The 24,976-nt window shown below is 42.6% G+C and overlaps 1 protein-coding gene across 5 annotated transcripts in view; it reads right to left on the bottom strand.

The window, feature by feature from the left end:
* The window catches only part of TRRAP (transformation/transcription domain associated protein), a 163,684-nt gene that overhangs the window by 130,798 nt on the left and 7,910 nt on the right, over positions 1-24,976 (bottom strand). For all 5 annotated transcript variants that reach the window (XM_083711195.1, XM_083711196.1, XM_083711193.1 and 2 more), the window contains exons 7-23: positions 23,193-23,249; positions 22,298-22,423; positions 21,215-21,292; positions 20,899-20,987; positions 20,643-20,739; positions 19,875-20,013; positions 18,485-18,563; positions 14,124-14,358; positions 13,153-13,480; positions 12,352-12,449; positions 11,978-12,172; positions 11,321-11,512; positions 8,747-8,912; positions 8,371-8,627; positions 6,683-6,883; positions 2,165-2,316; positions 198-397 (exon numbers count right to left, since the gene is read on the bottom strand). In XM_083711195.1, coding sequence (XP_083567321.1) covers positions 198-397; positions 2,165-2,316; positions 6,683-6,883; positions 8,371-8,627; positions 8,747-8,912; positions 11,321-11,512; positions 11,978-12,172; positions 12,352-12,449; positions 13,153-13,480; positions 14,124-14,358; positions 18,485-18,563; positions 19,875-20,013; positions 20,643-20,739; positions 20,899-20,987; positions 21,215-21,292; positions 22,298-22,423; positions 23,193-23,249 — 2,689 coding nt within the window. The remainder of the gene's footprint in view (positions 1-197; positions 398-2,164; positions 2,317-6,682; positions 6,884-8,370; positions 8,628-8,746; positions 8,913-11,320; positions 11,513-11,977; positions 12,173-12,351; positions 12,450-13,152; positions 13,481-14,123; positions 14,359-18,484; positions 18,564-19,874; positions 20,014-20,642; positions 20,740-20,898; positions 20,988-21,214; positions 21,293-22,297; positions 22,424-23,192; positions 23,250-24,976) is intronic.

Here is a 24,976-nt window from a genome sequence, read left to right on the forward strand (position 1 = left end):
ACAACGTGCACAATGACCTGAAAAAGAATATCTTCGCCTGAAAAGAAAACTGAGGTGCTTTTACTCTTGGCTTCTTGTTAAAGAGTCACCAACCTGCTGCCCTCCAGAGGTTGTTCTGGCTAGGGCTGATGGGAACTATAGTCCACCAACATCTGGAGGGCACCAAGTTGGTGATGGCTGGCCCGACATTTACTTACCGCACTGCTGGGCAACTGCCACCATGGTGTAATGCCGAATTAAGCTGGCTACAAATGGAAGAGCGCTGGGACGCAAGTCTTTGATCACCGCCGACATGAACGCCCCTGTCAACGCCTGCTCAAACGTCTTACGGGCAGGTGTGTCCTGGGCTTTGTACCGATGGGAAATGATTACGCTGGGAATCGACTTCTCAGTAAAGCTGCAAAAAGCAAAACGAATCAACAATTTTACAGATTTACTTTAACTGAGAGAGAACATTTTGTTCTGATCGAGGGATGAGAAGCTCATCTGAAACCACATCCGATGTGTCCTGTGCCACAAGGTCGCACTGAGGAAATGCAGCTCATAGAATCGTGGAATCGTAGAACTGTAGCTCAGCATCAGGAGAAGTATAGCTTAGGATCAGGATCAGGCCATAGCTGATGCTAGCCACCTGAATCTGATTCTCAAAACCATGGCAAACATGTCAAGGCTTTCAACCAAATGGTATGGATACAGCCAAGAGAGTTTGTGTTCACTTACCCAGAGCTCAAAAGGGTTAACGGGAGCACCAAGCTTACATGATAGGCTAATTTCATCCTGAGGATTTACTATCAAAGTGTCTACTGCATCATCTAAATGCCTGAAACTGGTTTTAAATAAAAAACATCAATCTGTTTACTAATAGCGCAAGCTATCTGTGCCTAACAGAATGAGCTTTGAACCAGGAAATCCCCCATCCAAATCTTGCCTCCACCACAAACTCAGCAAATGGCCTTGGGCAAAGGAATATATCTCAGCCTCAGTCCCTTATTTATAATAATAATGGGACAGTGTTGTTGAGCTTTCCATAAGGCTGTTGTAAGGAATACTGAACTAATAATGCATGTGAAGCATTCTGAATGTTCTAAAATGCAAGAAAAGTGTTCAGTATCATAGTTCAGTTGGAGATCATCTGTTTCGCATGCAGATGGCCCCAGGTTCATTCCCTGGCATCTCCAGGTAGGGCTAGGACAAAAGACTTCCTGTAACCCTGGAATGCTGCTGCCAGTCAGTGAAGACAGTACAAGGTATAGGTTCCTATGTACTGCAAGATGTCCACTGTCCCTGGCTGCCATTTAAGTCCTCCATGGGCAAGTGTTATCAGTTCCAGGGAATTAGGGGGGTCTATTCCTTCCTTTTTGAAGGGACGCAGGTGGCGCTGTGGGTAAAAGCCTCAGCGCCTAGGGCTTGCCGATCGAAAGGTCGGCGGTTCGAATCCCTGCGGCGGGGTGCGCTCCCGTCGTTCGGTCCCAGCGCCTGCCAACCTAGCAGTTCGAAAGCACCTCCGGGTGCAAGTAGATAAATAGGGACCGCTTACCAGCGGGAAGGTAAACGGCGTTTCCGTGTGCGGCTCTGGCTCGCCAGAGCAGCGATGTCACGCTGGCCACGTGACCCGGAAGTGTCTCCGGACAGCGCTGGCCCCCGGCCTCTTGAGTGAGATGGGCGCACCAACCCCAGAGTCTGGCAAGACTGGCCCGTACGGGCAGGGGTACCTTTACCTTTACCTTTATTCTTTCCTTTTAACAGTGATTCAAGCTAAATACCAGGGATCCATTTACCACCCTCTGGCAAGCATGACACAACACCCAGCCATGAACCTGAGAAGGACCAGGGTATTGCCCCCTGATCAGTGTGTCGGATCAGCAACCCGTGTGCTTTCTGCATCCAGGTTTGTCATCTATTTATTTCCTTCTTTCTTAACGCTGCGCAGTTACACTACAAATCACCCAAACCACCAAACCTGTTTGGTTGTGTACAATGTTATTCCAACTCAGAACAGAACCCACTGAAATTAATGAGCATGACTAATGTTGGCCCATTAATTTCAAAGGGTCTACTCCGAGTAACACTCACTTAAGAGACGACCCTCTGTAGAATGCAACCCCCAAGAACTAGGCGTGGCCTGCCAACCTTAATTTTGCAAGCCATCATAAAATAATCTTACTTTGGATGGGCAAGAAGCTGGTACAAAGCATGCTTGTTATCATCCAGGCTCATCATGGCCACCAAGAAGCATTTGATCACCTCCCAGGCCTGCCTCCGGTAGTATGGCTCTGTGTTCGCACTCTTCAAGCAGTCCAAGGCCGTCTCGATGGCCTAAAACAATGGAAGTAATTTGCTTCAGAAAACCGTAAGAACAAAAAAGTGATTCATTTTAGAAGCTGCCTAGCTAAAAAATTGCACAAGCTTCTGTGATGCCTGTTGACTTACATCAGTGGTCCCCAAACATTTTCTCCCCCAGACCACTTCAAAATTGCTGACCGTCTTTTCTTTCCGCCCTGCCAGTTCTAGAAACTATAGTGTGCTGTGCCAGTGTTTATTATTTTTAATTGTATTTTTATTGCGTCTTTGTTTTGCACATTGAATTTTATTGTATTACAATTTGAATTCTGAAGGGTCTGCAGACCACAGTCTGGGAACCCCTGACTTCAGTATCTTTAAGAGGGGATTACATTACAAAGTCACATGCAAGGGCACCCTTCTAGGCAGCAACCACAAAAAACGGTGAGGAGCACAGCACTATGAACTACAATGTACTGAAAATGAGAAGAGTTCGCAATAAAATAGACAAAATAATGAATATATTTGCAAGGCTTACAGTGAACCACAAAGCACAAAAATTACTGAAGGGTGCTCTAAGCAACTGACAAATATAATTACACTTGCAAAGTATACATTTCACAGTGACAAACCGTACTGCACAAGAATTATTATTGCACTGAAGAATGTTCTAAGCAGCTGACGTTTCAGCTGCTTAGAGCTTTCTTCGGCACAACGATAATAAAAATAGCACCAATAATTATAATATAATAATGAAGTATGTTTTGTACTGTAGGGCTCGCTGTAAGCCTTGCTGGGACGTACATTTTGCAAGTGTAATAATATTTTGTCTACTTTATTGTAAACTCTTCTCGTTATCAATTTCTTGTTGGTCACAGTCATAACCTCTTCAGCATTTTTTGTTTGTTTATTTGTTTGTTTAAAAGAGGATTAGACAAATTAGAAGACTATCAGCAGATTTGATAAGCGAATGGAATTCCCAAGTTCAGAAGATGTATATGGCTTGAATATCAGCTGCTAGAGAGCAACATTGCATGCTTTGAGTGTAGATTGCCTAAGAGTGTAACAAAAGCCCTGCTGATGCAGGCCAATGGCCCATCCAGCACCCTGCTCTCACGGTGACCAACCAGATGCATGATGGGAAACCCTCAAGCAAGACTTGAGCGCAAGATCACTCTTCCCAATCCTGCAGTTTCCAGCAACTGGTATTCAGAAGAATTACTGCCTCCGACTGTGGAGATAAGAGCATCAACATGGTGGCTGGTTCTTCTTCTTTGGCGATCACTCCTAGCCAAATAAGATTGTCTTCCATAAACAGGGTTTTAACAATGAGTCCGTAAGTGACTGTGGAGGCCAATTCTGGATCCACACGTCCTTTCACAGTGGGGACATTGGTTTCCAGGCGGGAGTTGATCACGGTGTGGATTTGCCAAGCGTGCCTTCCTCTTAGCACGTTTCTCCCTTGCATCCCTGAGTTTGAGTGTCTTCAAAGCCCATGACACCTTTGGTAAAGGCTGTTCTCCAATTGGAGCGCTCGCAGGCCAGTGTTTCCCAGTTGTCAGTGTTTATACTACATTTTTTTAGATTTGCCTTGAGACAGTCTTTGAACCTCTTTTGTTGACCACCAGCATTACGCTTTCCATTTTTAAGTTCGGAAAAGAGAACAACAACTACCAGACTTTTAGAAGACATCTGAAGGCAGCCCTGTTTAGGGATGCTTTTAATGTTTGATGTATCATAGTATTTTAATACTCTTTTGGAAGCCGCCCAGAGTGGCTGGGGAGGCCCAGCCAGATGGGCGGGGTATAAATAATAAATTATTATTATTATTATTATTATTATTATTATTATTAGTTGCTTTGGAAGACGATCATCAGGCATCTGCACAACATGACCAGTCCAACGAAGTTGATGTTGAAGAATCATTGCTTCAACACTGGTGATCTTTACTTCTTCCAGTACACTGATATTAGTTCGCTTGTCTTCCCAAGTGATGTGTAAAATTTTTCGGAGACACCGGTGATGGAATCTTTCAAGGAGCTGGAGATGGCGTTTATAAGTGGTCCATGTTTCACAAGCATATAGTAAGGTTGGTAGTACAATAGCTTGGTAAACAAGCATTTTGGTTTCCCTGCAAATGTCCTGGTCCTCAGGCTGGTAGCTACTGATAACCTTATCATCTATGAATTTGTCTAATCCTCTTTTAAAGGCATCCAGGGTTACAGCACAACTTTGTGAGAGCAAGGTTCATAGTTTAACTACACACTCTGCTTTCTTTTGTCTGTCCCATAAATACCTGGAAGGACCTTTGAGCTGATCCAGCAATAATAAACATAAATCTGAGATCTGAAGTCACTGAGACACACACACACACACACAAAACGTACAATGCTGTTTTCTCTATTTAGGTAAAGGAAGGTCCACAAAGGAATCTAGAAGCTTAGGAACATTTGCTCCTTCCTCCTGCTCTGCACCGACTTCAGCTGCACACTCTTCCTTGCAGTGTGGCAAAGGTTTGCTCTCCAAAATGGTTTCCTTACAAGCCTTCTCAGAAGAGTTAAAGAGAAAGTGAGCCAAGCACTTTGCACACACTGTAAATGGCAAAATGCTGCTTTAAGCATCTCATAAGGAAAATCAAACTTTAGTACAAAAAACCTTGCGCGACAGCAAAAAAGCACTCAGGAAAGGCATCTTGAAGTCTGAGACCAACTTAATGACAATTTATAGGAGTCCTTTCACGGCAACCACTCTGTGAAGCTCCAGGGCTCATGGTTTTGCCGAACCAAGGCAACCCAATAAAAGTTATCATCTCAACTTACTCTCTGATTTAATACACATGCACACACAAGTATGTTTTTGCTCCGAGATGAAGAAAGCAGGCACCCAGAATAGGACATTGATCAAATGTAATCCAGCTGAAAAATTCATCTGAGAGCCATGAAATAAGAAATTTCATTGCCTAACTGATTGTGAAAGGAAATCCAATCATCCATGTTTAAATGCTGGAGATAAAATTATGTAGATAGAAGTGACCTTTGAATGCTAAGGACTCACCCCCCCCCCCCCCAACAACAGAACCGCTCTTGTTTGCAGGGGGGAATAGTATTTCCAGTCATGAATGAAACTGGTCGCTTGCCTCTCCTACACAACCTTTCTCAAGTTTTCAATAAAAAAAAAATGAGTTTTCCACAGACCACTGAGGTGGAACTTCTCTCACTATACAAGGCTAACATGAAAGATGGATTTCTTCTGTTGGCACTTCATTCCAATTCTTGAGAGATCAACTGTTTTTACTCCCAGCTCTGTGAATGCACAGTGTAAACAGAGATTGCTTCCTACTCAACCCGAAAAAGGTGGCAGGAATTTTATTTAGTATGGGCATATCTACAGCACTTTTCGTTTTATGGCTGTCTATGCAAAGACAGATTTCTAGTCTATATTCAAAGTAAAATAATGGCATAGTTGAATTCAGAACGGCAGAGATGTAATGCTAAGGGGGAGAGAAATTTAGCCAGAAAGGTTTCACTTACTGTCTGGCAACAATGAGGTGAAAATATCCTGTCTTGGCGCAACAGGATAATTAGTCCTATTTATAAAAAGCATTAATGGCGAGGAAGAGAAGAGGCCAAATTGGATCAAAGCTTAGACATCGTGACCTGCCAAATGCTGTTAAGTGATTCAAGAGTTCACAGCCGGGATGCGAGCCCAACAACAAAAATATGCAAGCTAAAATATACCCATCATTTAAGTGGCAGGTTCTGTTGGATTAATTTGCAAGAAAGCTCAAACCAAGTAAGTATTTAACAACTAACACTACACACACAAACATGAAATTGTTTGCCTTAGTCTACTATGTCCTAAATACAGACTCAGAAATTTTATAGGCCACAGCAAGATTCTCCTCTCACCGCCATGACAATGCCCTTCTGAGCTGATCATTTGTGAACCAAGTTTTCACTATGATGGCAGAAAGAGATGAGCTACAGACATAAGCTCCATACCTGTGCAACAATGGATTTTAGATGGGTCTCAAGTATAATGGAATCATCATGCAGCCCACACAGACTTAATACAACAATCCTAAACATACTTTCTAAGAAGCAAGCTCCACTTAACAACTTCATGTTTCACAAAGGTTGCAACAGGCATCAACAGGATCTTAAGGAATCTCTGTAGCATAAGTAGTCTGTTGTCGGAAGCCGATGGCACAGACTTCCTCAAGATGGAGCCTTCCTGATGCTTTGGAATACTGCTCCCAGCAGGGCAAAGATCAGGGATGATAGGAATTGCAATCGGAAAACATTGGGAAAGCACCAGTTTGGAAAAGGCTACAGCAGAAGCTCTTCTAGAATATTTGTGGAAAGGAAATTATTTTGCTACTGGCATAAATATTAAACCTTACCTTCTCCATTGGGAGCTGGATTGATGCTTTGCAGTCGGAGAACTCCGCCGTAATACTGGGGCCTTGAATCTCCGTCACGACATACTGCAACTTCTGAGACTCCTTCAGCATTTTTCTGTTGCTTCCACCAAACTTGCCAAGCACACGATAAGCAACGTGGGAAATGTTCTCTGCTGGATTGCGCAGTGTCCGCCACAAAGCCTTGGAAAAAAGTTTTAAAACATCCATGTGTAGTTCAGAACAAAGTTGGCTCAAAAGAATGCCATAGGCTGTACTTTTTTAATTTTGACAGTGAATCCTGGAAGACCTACTCCCTGCCTTGCAGGTCTTTCCCCACCTGCCTGGGGGGGTGGGGGGGCTGGCTGAATCAGCTGCAAAAGCTGAGTCTGCTGAACAGACTCTAGAGTTGGGATATTGTTTAGGGGGCTTCGCGGTGGTGACCGGGAGCAGGTCTGTTTCTGTTATTAATTCTTTGTATCTTTAGTTTACACTTTGTGTGGAAATTGTTCAATTTGGTTGTGTATCTTTTTCATGCTTTATTCATTGCTTCTGATTACTTTCATTACGTTGCAATTATAAATCTTTTTCATGTTGTAGGCCACCTTGAACTATGGAAAATTGTGATGTGTACATGTTTTGTAAGCCACCCTGAACTCAGATTTGCTCAAAAGTACAAAAATATTTTAAATTAACTGTTAATTAATTTGGGGAAGAGCCACAGCTGAGTGGCAGAGCATCTGCTCTGCATGCAAAAAGGGTTCAATTCTCAACATTTCCAGGCTGGGCTGGGAATATCACATGTCTTTAACCCTGGAGATCCATGGCTAGTCAGATTGGAGAATACTGAGCTCAATGGACCAACAATCTGACTTCTTATGGTCCCAATTAAAACAAATAAAAATAAACATGAACACTTTCAAATCCATTTCACAGCATAATCCCTGTTATACATCAACATGACTAAACAATTCAGGATTTTCTCTAGTCTCCCACCCTTGGCCAAAAGACAAATATTAGTATTTCACGTTAACATTTTTCTAGGGTTCAACAACCTACATTTTCATTCTTTGAAGGAAGGGGGGGCAGAACTTAGCAACAAACAGTAAGAGAAAAAATGTGCAGAAAGCCTTTGAAAAGTTCAAAATACAAGTGAAACTCCCCACAAACCACCTCAAAGACATAGTTCAATACAGTCAAACCTCAGTTGTCGAACGTAATCCGTTCCAGAAGCCCGTTCAGCTTCCGAAATGTTCAACAACTGAGATGTGGCTTCCGATTGGCTGCAAGAGCCTCCTGCACTCTAGCAAAAATTGTCTCAGATGCTTGGCTTCCGAAAAATGTTAGAAAACCAGAACATTTACTTCCGGGCTTTCGGGAGCCAAAATGTTCCAAAACGGAGGCGTTTGGGAGCTGAGGTTAGACTGTATCACAGTAGGTTCAGGACCTCACAAAGTACCACAGCTAGCCAAAGAGATGAATTAAAACCCCTATATTTTACACATACCTGCATTAACCGGCCATTTTGCTATTACATAAAGCAAAAGTCGAAAGGAGGACCCCATTTAATAGGAAAGTTTCTTCCAGCGTTCTATCAACGTCAAAGAGATGGCCATGGCTAAAGCAAAGCAGCCCAGATAATTGAGCAAACACTGACCTCTAAAGGTCCCTTCTGATAACTGCATCTTTACCTGCATAAGCTCGGCCCGCACAGGTTGGATGTGATCATACAGGAAGTCTGGCTGTAGGTTATCCACACACAACTCCAAAGTCCGCAGCCCCTGGCTGACCAGCGTCTGGGATCCATTCAGGGCAGACACCAAGGGATCCATCAACATTGGCAAATAAGGAAGAAGGGAGCTCAGTCGGACTGGCACGGTGAGGCAGAGCTCTACAAACAGATCCTTCATGTGTTGCTTATGCAGGCCGCTCTGCAGCATGTTAAGTCCTGAAATGTGACAGCTGGCATCAATAACACCCCAGATTTGCTACCAACCATCATGGACATTAAAAGGCGATGTATATCTCCTCCCCGCACCCCCCGCCCCGGCTGGCATCTGCTCTGACCTTGCAGTAGGTTTGGTAGCAAGGGCAAAAATTCCTGATACAGGAGATCGTGGCTCCCTCCTCCAATCGATCGGAAGAGAGCTCTGAGCAGCAAGAAATAGTTGTAGGGCTCCTTGGCTGTCTGTGCAAGTTCCATGGAGCTGTTCACAATCTTGTGGAGGTGTGGCTGCAAAAAAAAAAAAATCAAATCAAATAAAAAAACAGAAGAATGGAGGTTTTTCACACTGCCACAATAAATCAGTAAAAAAAAATCCCAGGCTCTTTCCTGGGTCACTGGAAACATCCTTCATTTAAGGTTTTTAACCAGAAGTTGGATGGCAGAGGTTGCATAGTAGGGGGTTGGGCAAAATAACCCTCGGGATTCCTCCCAACTATATTATTCTACGGTGGGTGAATTACCAAGCTTAAGGAAGTTAAAGTAAATACATAACCAGGACATTTCATTTTCCTGCAAGCAACAGGAAGCATACCCGCACCGCACCAAGGCACTTTGGGAAATCAAGTGAGCAGATTTTGGGTATTTTCCCCCTCCATTTTTGCTTTTTTACTTAATATCCAATGTGAAGAAGAGTTCTGCTGAAAGCTTGCAAAGTAACCTGGCTGAAAGCAAGCGAGTTTGTGTTTGGTCTGTGTCTGGATGGAAGACAGCCTACGAACTGTAAGGACATGGCTTAAAATTCTATCATGAAAGGAAGGCCAACTATAAAAAGGTACCAAATGATGCATCCATGGAGGCAGATAAGGCTATCCATGACTACATGGAACCAGAGGCAAGAGTGCCACTGAATGCCACTCACTAGGGGACAAACAGTGGTGGAGAGCTGTTACTACTTCCAGAAGGTGCATGATTGTTAAATAAATAAAGTGGAGATCTGCTTATTATAAAAGGAAGGGGATGCCAAAAATCCAAGTCCTGGGAATCATTGAACTGAGCCAATGAGCTCTGCCCCGGTTTCTGAAGCATGCCGTACCATTTGTCATCCTATTTCCTTATTCTCTCACACAAAACTGCACCAAGTGAACACACAATGCACAAAGGGACCAACATGATTAGCACAGTACAATTTGGATTAATGCATCCTTAGAAATACAGAAGAAATTAAAAGCCTTGTGCAAGCTATTACAAAAAAAAAGAAGACAGATCGACAAGACTCGGCCCAGGTACAAACTCTGAAATAATTATGGGTTTTATTAACATCTAAAGGCCCTAGACCTTGCTTCACAATTGCTGCGAATAGCTTTCATCACTCAAATTAAATTGTCTACTCAAGGCCACACCATCAATTCTTGAGAATCAAATAATTTAACAGGCATGGAGTGGCGACGGCAGTATATCACACCATTTAAATTGGATTTGCCGTTTATAAAAGGAAAGTGACCTTGGTTCTGGCAGCAGAATAAGGGAACACAATACATCAGAGATGCCTTACACATTTGGGGCTCCTTTACAAGACAGGAAGTGCTTGAGTTCAATTATTAATCTGCGAATAATCAGGACTTCCTGGCAGAGGAACAAAATAGTGCACTGTGTATTTAAAACAGCAAGCCGTCAAAGTCCAATAAGGAATGAACAGTGCCAATAAACTCTCATCGGAAGCAGACCAGCTTTGTAAGCATTGCTCAGGAACCGAATAACAACTTACATTCATCCAAATGTAAGTCTGGATGAATCCCCCCCCCCACACACACACACTTTGAATAGCAAACTTTCCTATCTTATGTCACAAACTGCTTTTGATTGGTTTACCCCTTAAGTCACATACATCTGTATACAATGGAACTTCTACCTGCGACCATAATCCGTTCAGGAGGACCATCCAGAGGTCGAAACAGGTCGCTGGGAGAGGCACCGTTGTGCGCAGGCGGCGATCACCGCTCCTGCGCATGCGCGACCAGTGGCAAACCCACCGGTTAGTTCTGGGTTTGCTGCAGACGTTGGGCAAAATGGATGCGAGCAGAGGCGGACATAAGAAGAGGTTTGACTGTATATAAAATCTACTAACAGTAACATCGAGAGCCTAGACAGTGGCTTTACTTATTCTGGCTTTAGAGAACTCTCAGGCAGTGTTTTCTCATTATCATGACGTAAACTGGGTTACAGAGTTGTTGTTGTTGTAATTTTAATCATTTTAAAGCAGCAACTGGCTGGAACGTGGCCATCGCTTTGTGCTACGCTGTATGTTAGGCAATGGCTAAAACAATGAAATTGAACTCAAAACTGCTTTCAGAACTGCCCTCTGTTTGAAAAGAGGTTTGCTGTATAGTCTGATGCCTGAACAAAAGCAGCCTTGAATGCACAAAGAAGCCACCATGGCAATCTTAAGATATCATGTTTTACAGAGTGCACCTCCTTTACAATGCAATCCTACACAAATCCACTCAGAAATACATCCCACCGAATTCAGCAGGACTTACAAGGTAAGTGTATAGGGCTTGCAGCCTAAAGCTCAGAATCTATTGGGAACTACTCCCCCTCCCTCTCTAAATATATATGTGTGTGTGTGTGTACATTTCAGAAGCCAACCCTGGGTGCATTAAGAGAACGCACCATTTTTACCTGTTCGCAACATTTACCTTAAGCATCTGTTCGTTTTCCGCCGCAAAAAGTGAAACGGAGCCAAAGACTAACTTGAAAAGTTTGAGATACAGGTTGGAGAGCTCCACGTTGGAGCCCATCTCAGGCAAACGATCCAAAAGATATTCCACCAGGATTGTGGCAAACAGAGCTGAGGTAGTTGGGTTGGCCAAGAAAGAATTGGCAACAATCTGTCAAAAGGAGAGCATGAAACAATTAGGAATAACCACCAGCAATGATTTATTTTTTAAAAAAACATTTGCTTAACGTTATCGGTCACTGAGTTGATTTCAAATTGTTTTCAAGTAGCTTGTCTTTTTACAGATTTCATTTCACTGACATCCCATTTGATTCCACAAGAAGGAAACAAGAGTAGCAAGCTATGCATCAAATAACAGCTCCTCCAAACCACTGTCCATTTCCAGTGAGGACAAGAGCTATTGTCAGTTCAACTTAGTGTAGTTTATTGCTTAACCCAGCGTTTGCCAACCTGCTGCCCTCCAGATGATTTGGACTACAATTCCTATCAGCCCCAACAAGCCTAGTAAAGGTGATAGAATGACAACACAGTGGCATGCTGACAAAGAAATCTTCCAAGCTCAAGAGAAAGTTTTTGTCAGGGCTCACACTACTATCAAGTACATGAAACATACTACCTGAAGGGCATAGTTCTTAGAGATTCTTTCAACCATGTACGGAACTGTTGTCTGGAAGATTTCTTTAAAAGTCAGAGCATTCATCATTGTGAAGACGCCGGCAAAATGCTCCAGGACCTCCTTCTCCTCTTTCATCCTGACGGTCTGGCAATTTGCAACTCGGATGTACGTCTGCCCATTTCCAGCTATTTGAACCTTTTGCAATGGAGACACAAGACAGGATTCAAGTCAGCATGCATCCCCACTACCATTTGTACTGGCTTTCCGTCCCAAAATATCCAAAGCAATAGAAAAGCTGCAAATTTAAAAACGATTTGGAATAAGCCGCGGAGATTAAAATTACAGAGCAATTAAACAACAGCTAGGATACGTGCCTGATAAATATCCAAAGCTTGCATTGCATATTTGACCAGCTTGATGTATATTTGTGTCTCTTTAGGTTGCAGCTGCTTATTGGGAATGAACTGAGCTTCTGAAAAAAGAAGAAAAGGAATTGAAAGAGAAATTACTTTCTACTACTAAAAAGTGTGCACTTGTGCAACAAAATGGGAAAAACTAGAGCTGCTCAGAACAATTAATCGATCCCACAGTTGAATCTGCTCCAAAACATTGAATCTAAAAGGTGCCCCCAATTAATCAGGCATCACATTTAAATATGCATACGACTATTTTTAAAATGGGTGCTTGTATTTCTGTATTCATACGTTGTTCACAGCTTTGGGGGCCTTTCACCGGTACACCATCAAAGCCTAATGCAATAAAAACTGCAAACAGCAAGCAGAATCTTAGCCAATTCTCCCTTTTCCCATATCACCATAGAGGAGGAATTTCACCTAGAGCACATGCATGCATCACCTAAGCACAAAGTGTGTTTCTTGTTTCAGAAATAATAACCCAGAACGTAAGAAGAGTCCTGCTAGATTAGGTCAATGTCCCATCAAGTCCAGCATCAGGAATGGCCAACCTGAAGCCTACAGAAAAACCCTCAACCACCACCCAAGCACAGGAACACTCTCCTCTCTTGAGGTTTCCAGCAACTGATATACTCATATGCATATTTTAAATAAATGGGTATCTAAAACCCATATGATAAACTGTTTTTTTAAATAAAAATAAAAAAGGTTGCACCACCCTAGGAAAAAAGCCCAGGTAAAATTTGAATCATGCCACCTTACCACCAGGAGCTTTGCAAGAAGTGATACCCCAGGTAATCGTCTTGACACCGCAGACCAAGGTTTTCACCAAGCTTCGGCAATCCGTGACTTGGAATGTTTGCTTGTCTTCCTTCTCCTTCTCCCCCTGCTTCTCAAAGACAGGCCCCGGGGCAGGGGCCACGGGAGTGGTGGGAGCAGGGGACGGAACAGGAACCGGAGCGGCATTTCCTCCAGCCGGCACGCTGGGCAAAGCGGCTTCTCCTGCCCCAAGTTCAGACTGCGGCTTGCACTTTTTAAAGATAACGGAGAGCTGATAGCGGGCAATGGTGTGGAATTTAAGGACGAAAACCTGGAGGAGGAGAAGCACCGTCACAGCAAAGTAAAATTCATCATCTGAGTCTAGGTGTAACACCAAATCCGACAACCAGTGAAAGAGGCTGGAATGATACTGGCGTTCAAAAACACACACACACACACACACACACACACACCCCTCCCTCTGCTAGAAGGCAAACCATCACTTGCCATTAGAGCCGGACAAACAAACTATGGTTTGAACTTGCCCTCCAAACTGGGATCACAAAGCAGCTTCGAACTATGCTTTGCCATTCCCTGTATGAAGGGCAAGTGTAAGCCATAGTTTTGTCCATTCAGATGCAGTGACAACCGGTGGTTTCCCCCTAAACAGGAGGCAGCACAAAATAGAAGCAGCGAATGCATGAGCCCAAGGGTGGTTTTCAACTCAGGTTTTAATTCAGAGTAGATCCATTAAAATGAACAGAGCTAACTTAAACATTCATTCATTTCAATGGGTCTGCTCCAAGTAAAACTTTGTTGAATAGCACCTCCGGTCCCAAGTAGGTCAATCTACCTTTTCCATTTAGTTATATATTTAATCCCACCTCCTCAGCACAGAGGCCTCGTTTCTGAGCAGCTATGTGATTTTAATGAATACTTTCATTCCAGCACCCCTACTTTAAATGCCACAGTACCTCCAACATCCTCATGAGGATATCTCTGCCATTTCCATTTTCCTGTTCACTCTTGGATCGAATGCAGTCCACGAGATTTAGCAGAAGTTTGCATGACATGGTCTGAATACTGCTGGGCAATGATTCGTCATCAATATTCTTAGCAAATAACTGGACAGCAAGGGAGAGGTCGTTGAGCGGCAAATGTTGCCGGACATGATGAACCAGATCCGCTAAAGTGCTGTATGCAAGGGGCCTGGGAACACACAAAGAACAAATAAACTAGTCACTTTAGCGTAATAGCTCCAGTTTACGTGTTGAGCTGATATGTGTGAAGCCAACATAGACGTCCAACACACAGTGATGAGGAGTGAAAGGGTGGTAACCAATGCTAGTCCTACTTACAGAAGACCCATTGCAATTAATAAACAGGCCAATGGGCCACCCAGTCTAGAAACCTGTTCTCAAGGTGGCCAGCCTAGGAGAAGCATGCACACAGGACCTGAGTGCAAGAGCGACTCTCGCCACTCATGTGATTCTCAGCAACTAGTATTCAGAGGGATCCTGCCTCCGATGGTGGAGGTTGTTGGCACCTGTCTGTCTCAAGAGACAATGGAGTACACCTCCAGGGATAGAGTCAAACCGCTGTTAGCAGCACCCAAGTGACCTCTCTAGGGAGCAAGCCTGGGCAGTCTGCATGGAGGTCCTGGGCTGCCCAGATGGCAAGTCCCCAGTCCTGGCCTCATTGATGTAGTCCAGGCATGTCCAAAGTCCGTTTCGGGGGCCTAATAAACTGTGGTAGTTTATTTCCTGGGGTAAAATCCCAAAAAAATCCTCAGCACCTGCAACCCTTGAAAAAAGATCAAAAACCTCATGCTAAAAATAGGTCAACAACTTTCGTTGGCCCTTTGGTCGGCCCCCACAGCCCTTCACTTCATCAAATCTGACCCTCTTTGAAAAAAGTTTGGACACCACTGATGTCATCCAAAGGAAAGCAGAGCAATATGTTTGGCACCATCTTGGCTGCAGGAGTTGCCGAAGAAGGCATAAAAGGCGCCATCCAACCGTCTTGGGGACTAAACTTAGTAGAACAGAAAACAGCCATCATGGCACATGCAGGAAAAGATGCCTTGTACAACCATTAACTTATTAGCTGACCACCTGTAGAGAAGACACAATGGAGAGAAGAGAGGGACTGCACCTGCCAGCAATGCCAAACCATCTGCACATTCAGGGACCATTGAGATGTAGAGCATATGCATGGACATGATTGGGGATCTCAAAATGCACAGAGCTGTAGACTCTCCTTTCTGACAGTTCCCTTAATGTATGAACACCAGGGGACTGGGATGCCAGGAGCCTGTCGTGAGTAGGGTCTATAGGTGTGGTCCTCCTACAGTCTCCTTGGGTATAATGTACACACGGAGGGATAATGAGTGAGCAGCCCTTTTGCCTTTTTTCCTTCTTCAGCAAATAAATGGGAGCGCAGATAGGACAAAGACCTGGTTATGATCTTGTGCACCCACTAAAACATTCCATGCGCTGGCAGCGTTAAGAGATAGAGAACATTCAACTTGTTTAGAGATCAGGAAATTATCAAAAAGGCCCAAAAAGTTTTGAAAGACTATTTTGAGATAAATTTGAACACTACGGTGGAAAAAAGAATTGTCTGGGACGCAAGCAAGGCGGTGATGAGAGGGTTTCTGATACAACAGAATACAATTAGGAAAAAAGTACAGAATGATAAGAAAGATAAGATTCTGGAGAAAATTAAAGAAGGTGAGAAGAAGTTAAGATCGAGACCGAAATCAAAGGAGATTCTAAGAGAAATTAAACATTATCAAGCACAATATTCAAAATTGATAAATCAAGAGGTGGAATGGAAAATTAAATTAATGAAACAAAGATCCTTTGAATCGGCAAATAAATGTGGAAAGCTGCTAGCATGGCAGCTGAAAAAGAGACAAAAATTAAATACAGTAACAAATTTGGAAATTGAGGGAAGAAATATTCAGAACCCGGTGGAAATTAGAAAGTGTTTCCAGAGATATTTCAAACAACTATGTACACAGGGGCCGCAAAATGAATCAGAGATAGAACAGTTTTTAAAGAAGAATGGTTTACCAAAGTTGTCTCTCAAGAACAGAACAATCCTGAATTACAAAATAACACAATTAGAAATTGAAGAGGCCATTCAGAACATGCAATTGGGCAAGTCTCCAGGGCCAGATGGGCTTACCTCCAAATATTATAAGACGTTGAAAGACTATTTGATGCATCCATTAATGGAGGTTTGCAATGGAATTATGGAGGGGAGGAAGGCACCGGAGTCATGGAAAGAAGCTTTCATCACATTGATACCCAAATTAGAATCTGAAAAGACGCAACTTAGGAATTACCGCCCCATCTCCCTTTTAAATGTGGATTACAAAATATTTGCAGATATTTTAGCAAGAAGATTTTAAAAAGTTCTTAATGAAGTAATCCATAAGGACCAAGCAGGCTTTCTCCCAGGTAGACATTTGTTTGCTAACACAAGGAACATTATTGACATTTTGGAACTTTTGCAAACAAACATAAATACAAAAGCTGTGTTAATTTTCATAGATGCGGAGAAGGCCTTTGACAACATCTCTTGGAAGTTTATGAAGAAAAATTTGGAGGGAATGGGAGTGGGGCGGGGGTTTCACAATGGGATAGAGGCAATCTATTCAGAGCAAAAAGCAAAATTGATAGTTAACAATGTGGTGACAGAAGAGTTTAGAATTGAGAAAGGAACAAGACAAGGTTGCCCTATATCCCCTTTGTTATTTATATCGGTCCTGCAAGGGCTCTTGAATATGATTAGAGGAGACCGGTTGGTGGAAGGTATTCAGGTTGGAGCGAAACAATATAAACTGAAAGCATTTGCAGATGACCTAGTTTTGACCCTACAGGAGCCAGAGCCTAGCACTAAAAGGGTATTGCAACTGATTCATGAGTTTGGTCAAGTGGCGGGATTTAAACTTAACAAGCAAAAAACTAAGGTTTTGGAAAAAAACTTGACTCCTTTAGAGTCAGAAAGGTTTCAGAAAGAGACAGAATTAAATGTGGTTAAAAAAGTAAGATACCTGGGGGAAACATAACAGCAAAGAACAGAAATCTATTTAAAGATAATTATGAAAAATGCTTGTCTGAAATTAAAAGAGATCTAGATGTATGGTCAAGACTGAAATTTTCCTTGTCAGGACGTATTGCTGTTATCAAGATGAATGTATTGCCAAAAATGTTGTTTTTGTTTCAAACTTTGCAAATAGTGGATAAAATGGAGTGTTTTGGGAGGTGGCAGCGAGATATTTCTAAATTTGTCTGGCAGGGCAAAAAGCCCAGAATCAAGTTTAAGATACACAGGATGAAACGGTCAAATCAGCTATGATAAAATGGGCACAGGACATTGGGTACAACATTATGTTTGCTGACTGGGAAAAGTTATGGACCACAGGTTTGAGATTTACGGCATGTAATGCCTTGAAAGAAAATTTTATGAAAATGATAGATAGGTGGTACATGACTCCAGTCAAGCTTGCAAAGATATATCATGTGTCTGACAATAAATGTTGGAAGTGTAAAGAAGCTGAAGGAACATTCTTTCACCTCTGGTGGACTTGCCCCAGAGTGAAGGCTTTCTGGGAAATGATATATAATGAGCTGAAAAAGGTATTTAAGTATACCTTCCCTAAGAAACCAGAGGCCTTTCTTTTGGGCATTGTCGGCCAGAGTGTGCAAAAGAAGGATCAAATCTTTTTTATGTATGCTACAACAGCAGCAAGGATACTCATCGCTAAAGGCTGGAAAACTCAAGATTTGCCCACACTGAAAGAGTGGCAGATGCAACTGATGGACTATATGGAACTGGCTGAGATGACTGGCAGAATCCGAGACCTGGGAGAAGAACTGGTGGAGGAGAACTGGAAGAAATTTAAGGACTATTTACAAAAACATTGCAAATTGTATGAATGTTAAGAAAGATGTAAGATTTATATTAACATGGCTCCAATAAATTAGTAATAAGGAATATAAATTTGACTGTAAATGAAAGAAAGGATAAATTTTGGATTAACAATATTTTATAATTAAGCTCTAATAAGAGAGTGGCTAAATTTTAAATTTTGAGACCTTAATATTGGAAAACTTTATTATATAAATTAAAATAAGTTAATAATTTGCTGTTAAAATTTTTGAGTTTAGAAAGCAGGAACAAGAGGTGTGAGGAAGTCCAAGGAAGTGTATGAAATGTGGATACTGGAAAATGTTATGTTATTATGTGTTCTTTATTGTTAAACAGAAACTTAATAAAAATTATTTTAAAAAAAAAGAGATAGAGAACAAGCTTCATTACGCACCTCAGGGTTTCACGGGCCGTGTACCCAGAGCCTATTAGTATGGATTCATCAAACAATTTGTCCATGCACGGAATAAATTCTGTAGTGAAAAGTGACAAGAGAACGCTGTCATGATGGAGGCAACAAAACAAGAATTATTAAGCAGCTTTAATTAATGCAGAAGGCAGTCCAACCTCTGGGCCACCAATCAAACATTTCCTGCAAAATTTAGCCTACCAAGCATGACTTTTAATCCTCGGGAAGTGGCAGTTCTGCCAAAAGTGAATTTAACATGCTGCTCTCCTCAATGAAAAAATGCCGCAGGTATTTATTTAGTTTGCAAATATTTGTTTCCTTAAACTGATTCTGAGCACCCTTCCCAAGTTTACTGGAGTGATACAAACATTTAGAGCCTTCTCATTCCTCTGCAGATCAGCAGAAATACTCCCCTAAGAAATTATGTTAAATGTATTAAGGAACACTAGTATAGAAAGATCTGACCAAGATGTGCTTCTGAAACTGTGCATTCCTACACCGTTAATTTCTCTCATTAGTTTAAAGAGCTGAGGGTGGTGTACACGCCATTTTATTTTATGTCATTTCACTTCACAACAGCCTTGTGAGGTCGGCTAGGTTTGACTGAGAACATGAAAGCAAGAAACATAAGGAGATTAACATGCCCCTTTCAAGAGTCAAACATAGACGTTACTTTCCATATCATTATGCTTTTGTTAATGAGATAAACACACTTAATTAGCAATTAAGTTACAATCAAAACTGCAATCCTTAAAGGGAAGTGCAATATTAGGGGGTCTGTAGAGCTGGATCCCATGTGCAGAATTAAGCTAAGCTATACCTTCGTCAAATCACGATTTTATAGATCTATTTAGACAATCCAAAAACAGGTTTTATCCAGCACACACCGTAAGAAAACAGGTGGAGAACAAAGAATGACTTCATTGTATACAATCCCATATTTCTGCTGTACAAAGTAGCTGTGGAAGAGTAGTGTAAACTCAAACTTTTTGTTTTTCCACTCTATAGGCTCACCAGCACTTTATGGGGGGCGAGGACTTTGCATTTAACTTGGCAGATTCCAGTTGATTTTACATTTACCAATGTAAGATATTAAATTCCCAGGTACCAGCAGTCTGATTTGACCTGTTTGACCGGTTCCAGTTCATAGGCATGGCTGATTTTCTATCCACTTCACGCCAAGTGAAGCGAACTCAAACTAGCTCTGAAACTGCTGTGCTAATTGCACCCACTTGACTCTGGCAGCAATCATAAAGCAACCTTAACAAGAGAGGACTCGTAACACTGAGAACACAGAACCATACCTTGTGACCCACCTCTCACCATTTTCCCACCAACATATTCCAACTATTTAAAATATGCAAAAAGGACATACGGCTCCTCAGGTCCGTGGTCAGAATATGCTTGGCTGCGATGAGAAGCTCCTTTCTCAGGTGAGCTGTTTCTGCAGGACAGTTTGACAGCAACTGCAACATGCCTTTTACCATTTGCTGAGAATACTTGGCCACCAATTCCTGATAAAAGTAAAAATATAGATGCATATATTCCAGCTATATTTATGGCATATATAGGTTAAAATCTCAACTGAATCACACCCTGGTAGAGGCATCAATAAGGCTTACTTCCCACTCTGTATACAGAGGCCCCATCTACAGAAGTGGTGGAGTGGTTGTATTAAGCTGAGAAGGGGATAGGAATCCAACCAAAAACACAAACAAAAACCAAAATTGGGGAGTGGGTGAGAAGGAAAGCAAGGAGAGGGAATTCCTGCTTTCTTCTACCTCCTATGAATCCTCAGAAATCCCCAGTTATATGGCTTTGTGGAGAATCATTTGTCCTCCAGGTGCTGCTGAACAAAAACTCCCATAATCCCTGGTCATTGGCCATGCTTACTAGGGCTGATGGGAGTTGTAGTTCAGTAACGTTTTCCCCACCCCCTGTGTTATACAAAACATTGTTTTACACATACTTTTGTGGGGTTTCAAAAGTATTTCACTTTTACATGGAGTTTAAAGGTTTCTTATTTTGTTCTCTTTTGATACAGCCTATGCACCCATCGAAAAAAGTTCTGTTAACTAGTGGAACGCATGACTCTCTGCCTCCACCTGTCTAAGAATGCTCAAACCTCTTGAATGTAACTTACCTGATAAATTCTTATTATGTAGGCCAAGAACGACAACGTTTTTATCTGTGCAGCAATGAAGTCAGCATACAGTTCCTTGTTGTAAAGTTTATGCTGCCTGAAAATTGAACGTCAAACAGTGATTTAGTCTTGCCTTTCCTTTTTTTAAAAAGTTACCTCATGAATGGTGCTGCTTCTTTTTTAAAAGCTTAAACATTACCATTTACATGGCTAATGTAAAAAGGCTTCGCCAGGAGATTTAGTTATGTAACCTTACCTTGCTTGTGTGGACACCTGAATAATAATTGTATTCATAATCAAGGGTACAAATTCAGCCACCACATTATGGATGTTCAGTTTGTACAGCTAAAGAAAGAAAAGAAAACAATGTGTGATGAAAGATGTATGACTGTTGCTTACAAGGCGGTTTTCGAACAAACCTGCAACCCAAATAAGTTCGCAGGTTGATGCCCCAAAAGTTGCAGCCGCCCTCCATTCATATGCCAGATAAGGGGAGGGGAAAGTTCGGCTAGAAGACAGGGCAGAAATTTAGACACAAGCAGGTTATTTATATGAAGCATTCCAGTACTAACCTGATACATAAGGACAACAATAATGGGCAGCTCAGCTAGCACCTTCAAGGAGAGAGAGCCTCGAGGAATTATTGAATGCTGGGGGAAAAACAGAAGCAAAGGGCAAACATTTCCACAAAATGTCTCTTTTAAAAAGGGATTTTAAAAAATTAAAAGCTGTTAGCATGAAACACAAGTTTGACATCTGCTTTCTTGGATCTGCTTGTTTCAATATCGCTTGCAAGTTTTAACCAACATGTTTTTTTCTTTCTCAAGCTCCAACTTGGTCCACGTGACCCTGTTGAAGACCCAACAAACAGCTTAATGATGCTGGGCAAGCGGAGGATGCAGAGAACATCCTTCAGATGAAAGAGCAGCATCAGACTGTTGGCTGTCAGTCCCAACGGGAAACAGAAGGCAGGCGGGGGGGGGGGGCAAGAAGGAAGGGCAGACAAGGAAGACAAGGGGAAAGACAGAGCAGAGAGACATGAAGCAGCACAAAGGAAGAGACAGAAGGGAATAGGACAAACTATGAAGGAAAGTAGGGCTGCCACAAAGAGCGTGCCTGGCCAGGGCAGCAGAGTAGGGAGGGATCTGAGGCACCAGAGATAGCTTGGTAAGTAAGAGCATGGTGCTGAAAATGCCAAGGTCAGAGGTTCAATCCCCATAAGGGACAGCTGCATATTCCTGCATTGCAGGGGGCTGGACCAGATGATCCTCAGAGTCCCTTCCAACTCTATGATTCTATGAGAACTCACAACCCCCGTGAAAGACAGTGAGAGAGAAAGGAGAGGCAGAAAGGACAGAAACCGATGCTGTATAGGGGAGTGAGAGACTGAATGGGTCAGAAATGCTAAATAAATAAAAACAAAAGGAGTGGTGTCCAGTGATGAAAGTAGATAACCAAACTCTTGGAATGAAGCCTCCACCAGGTGGCAGGCAGGAGGTGACATATATTTATTGCTTATAGATGCATTGCTCAGGTGGGGCTCTCTGCAGTCTCCCATCTTGGCACTGCCAAGGTTCATATTCACGTCATGCCAACGCAGATGCACCGTAAACCACAGGGTTCTATTGCAAGCTGGAGTCATGTATTATACATACCGTTCTCGTTTCGCTGTCGTCCCGTTCTGGATTTACTTTCACTACGATCGTCGTGATCATACCCACCATTTCTGGAGTAGGAACAGTGTTGTCGGGGATAACCTGAGGATTCTCAAAGTAACGATTCTACGGCAAGAAGCAAAGAGATTTTGAAGCATTAACCATAGCTGCAGATCTCGCCGACTTCACAAGCGCTGATAAGCTTACGGAGGTGAAGCGCGAATAAAGCAGGGGAAAGCCACTTCTACCACACTCCGTGGTTGCAGAGGGATGGGGTGGGAGGAAAGGAGGAAGCTCTGACAACAGGCAACTTTGGCAAAACTCATCGTTGATAATTAATACAGAACTGTGAATATCGTACTAAGAATAGTTCAATAAGCTATTGGCTATCTCTGGATACAATTATCACATGATTATACTGCTGCAATAATGGGCACTGCTGATCGTCTATGATTAAATGTTTGCTCCCAACATCTTTTCTTATAGTATGGCATTTACAATGCCCACACCAAGCATTTCAACTTTCCTCTCAATATACATTCAGGACTATTACAATCCCATCTTTCTAATACAGGCCCTTGCAAGGACCATAAGGTACTTTGAACACTTGAAAGCACTATACAAAAAGGTGGTGTAAAGGTGGTTGTTGTTGTTGTTGTTGTTGTTGTTGTCCCGGCCTTTGAATCTCCAAGTGAATCCTGACAAGATTGAGATGTTATGGAGCTGGTGGGTGGGCGATTACCAGACCCACAAGCTCCTGCCAATTTTGCAAGGCAAAATAATAATAATCAAAAGTCTTCCAGGAGGCATGAAGGAAAAGACACCAAGTTGGGGTATTTTATCCATGATGGGTCAAGAATGTGGATTTCAGAAGTTGAAAAAAATTAAGACCTACCACTACTTTTGGAAGCTCCTTGTAAATCTGTTTCACAAAATCCAAAAAATGATGTATCTGTGGAAAGGGAGAGAAAAAAAGTATGAGTCTATGTTCTAAAAAACTTTTTTTAAGCCATTCTATTTCTAGGTATTCACACTGAACAACTTTAAAAGCAAAGGAAGTGAACTGGGCAGGTTCTAAGTACCGTATTGTTCGCCCTATAGGACGCACTTTTTCCCCTCCAAAAATGAAGGGGAAATGTGTGTGTGTCCTATGGGGCGAATGCAGGCTTTCACTGAGTTGCCGCCGGGCTCGCAAGGCTTGCGGGCAGCAGCCTGAAGCCTGAAGCACGGGCACCCTCCGGAGGGTTCCCGCAGGCTCGCAAGGCTTGCGGATAGCAGCCTGTTCTGGGGGCTGGGGGGGGGGGGAATAAATTTTTTTTTTATTCATTTCCCCCCCAAAAAAACCAAGGTGCGTCCTATGGGCCGGTGCGCCCTATAGGGCGAAATATACGGTAACTAGTTTTAGGGCATCCAATGATTTAGCATGCCCAGTAGGATTACCACTCTCTTGCCAACTTACACGGATACGACAGTATTCATGGATAAGTAGGATGGAGCTGTTTAAGAAACTCACACCCAAGTCCCTTGGGGATGCAGAACCCATTGCTCAATTATTTTATGCATTCGCCATGCCTAAGTTTAGTTTGGGAACTTAGAATTCCAACTAGTGATCTGAATTGCCTCCATACTAATGCACAGTATGGGAAACAAGCAAGATGAATTTGAGCCCTTAATGCAGGGTGGCAAATATGACCTAATAGGCATTACTGAAACCTGGTAGGAGGAGACTCATAAATAGAAAGAATTAGAGGGGCATAACCTGCTCAAAAGCAACAGACCACTAGTAAGGGTGGATAAGAGGAGATATGATAGCCATCTTCAAATATCTAAAGGGCTGTCACATGGAAGATGGAGAAACCTTGCCATCTCCTGCTCTGGAGGATAGGACTCAATCCAATAGGTTCAAATTACAAGAAAGGAAGAACTTTCAGAGAGTATGAGCTGTTCAACAGTGGAACAGACTTCCTTGGAAGGTGGTGGATTCTCCTTCATTGGAGGTTTTTAAGCAGAGCTGAGATGGCCATCTGTCATGGATGCTTTAGTTGAGACCCCTGCATAGCAGGCTGTTGGACTTGAAGGCTCTCCCTTCCAACTTAAAAATTCTGTGATTCTATAAGTTCTCCCACTTGCAACCTCAAATGGTAGTTAAGATTCAGAGTTATCACCTTCGTAACAGCCTTAATTGTAAATGGTTGGAACAAGCCAGTTTTTGAATATTTATTTCCTCCCCAAGCAGCACCTCCCTATGACCCATTCTGCATTGTTCAGGAGCACCCACCACTCACCCCACTGAGTTAAGAGAGAGCCTGGGCACCATGTAGAACATCACCTAATGGACCTGGTCCATTATACATCCAATAACACAGGCATGGCCAACAGGTAGATCGTGATCTACCGGTAAATCACTGGACGTCTGTGGTAGATCACTGGATCCCCCAAAGAAGCTCAACAACTTTGGCTCCTCTAAAAAAAAGCTCAACATTTTTATCCTGCACACCTCAACAACTTCGACCTTAACACCGAAAAGTGGGTAGATCACTGCCAGTTTTTAACTCTGTGGGTAGATCGCAGTCTCTTGGGAGTTGGCCACCCCTGCTGAATAACACACACCCCAACACTCCAGAGAGGCAGAGGGGACCATAGGTAAAAGGAGGGGACAAGACCCTTCCTTATCTGAAC

Source organism: Podarcis gaigeae (assembly GCF_964106915.1).
Source record: "Podarcis gaigeae genome assembly, chromosome: 14".
Classification (NCBI taxonomy): domain Eukaryota; kingdom Metazoa; phylum Chordata; class Lepidosauria; order Squamata; family Lacertidae; genus Podarcis; species Podarcis gaigeae.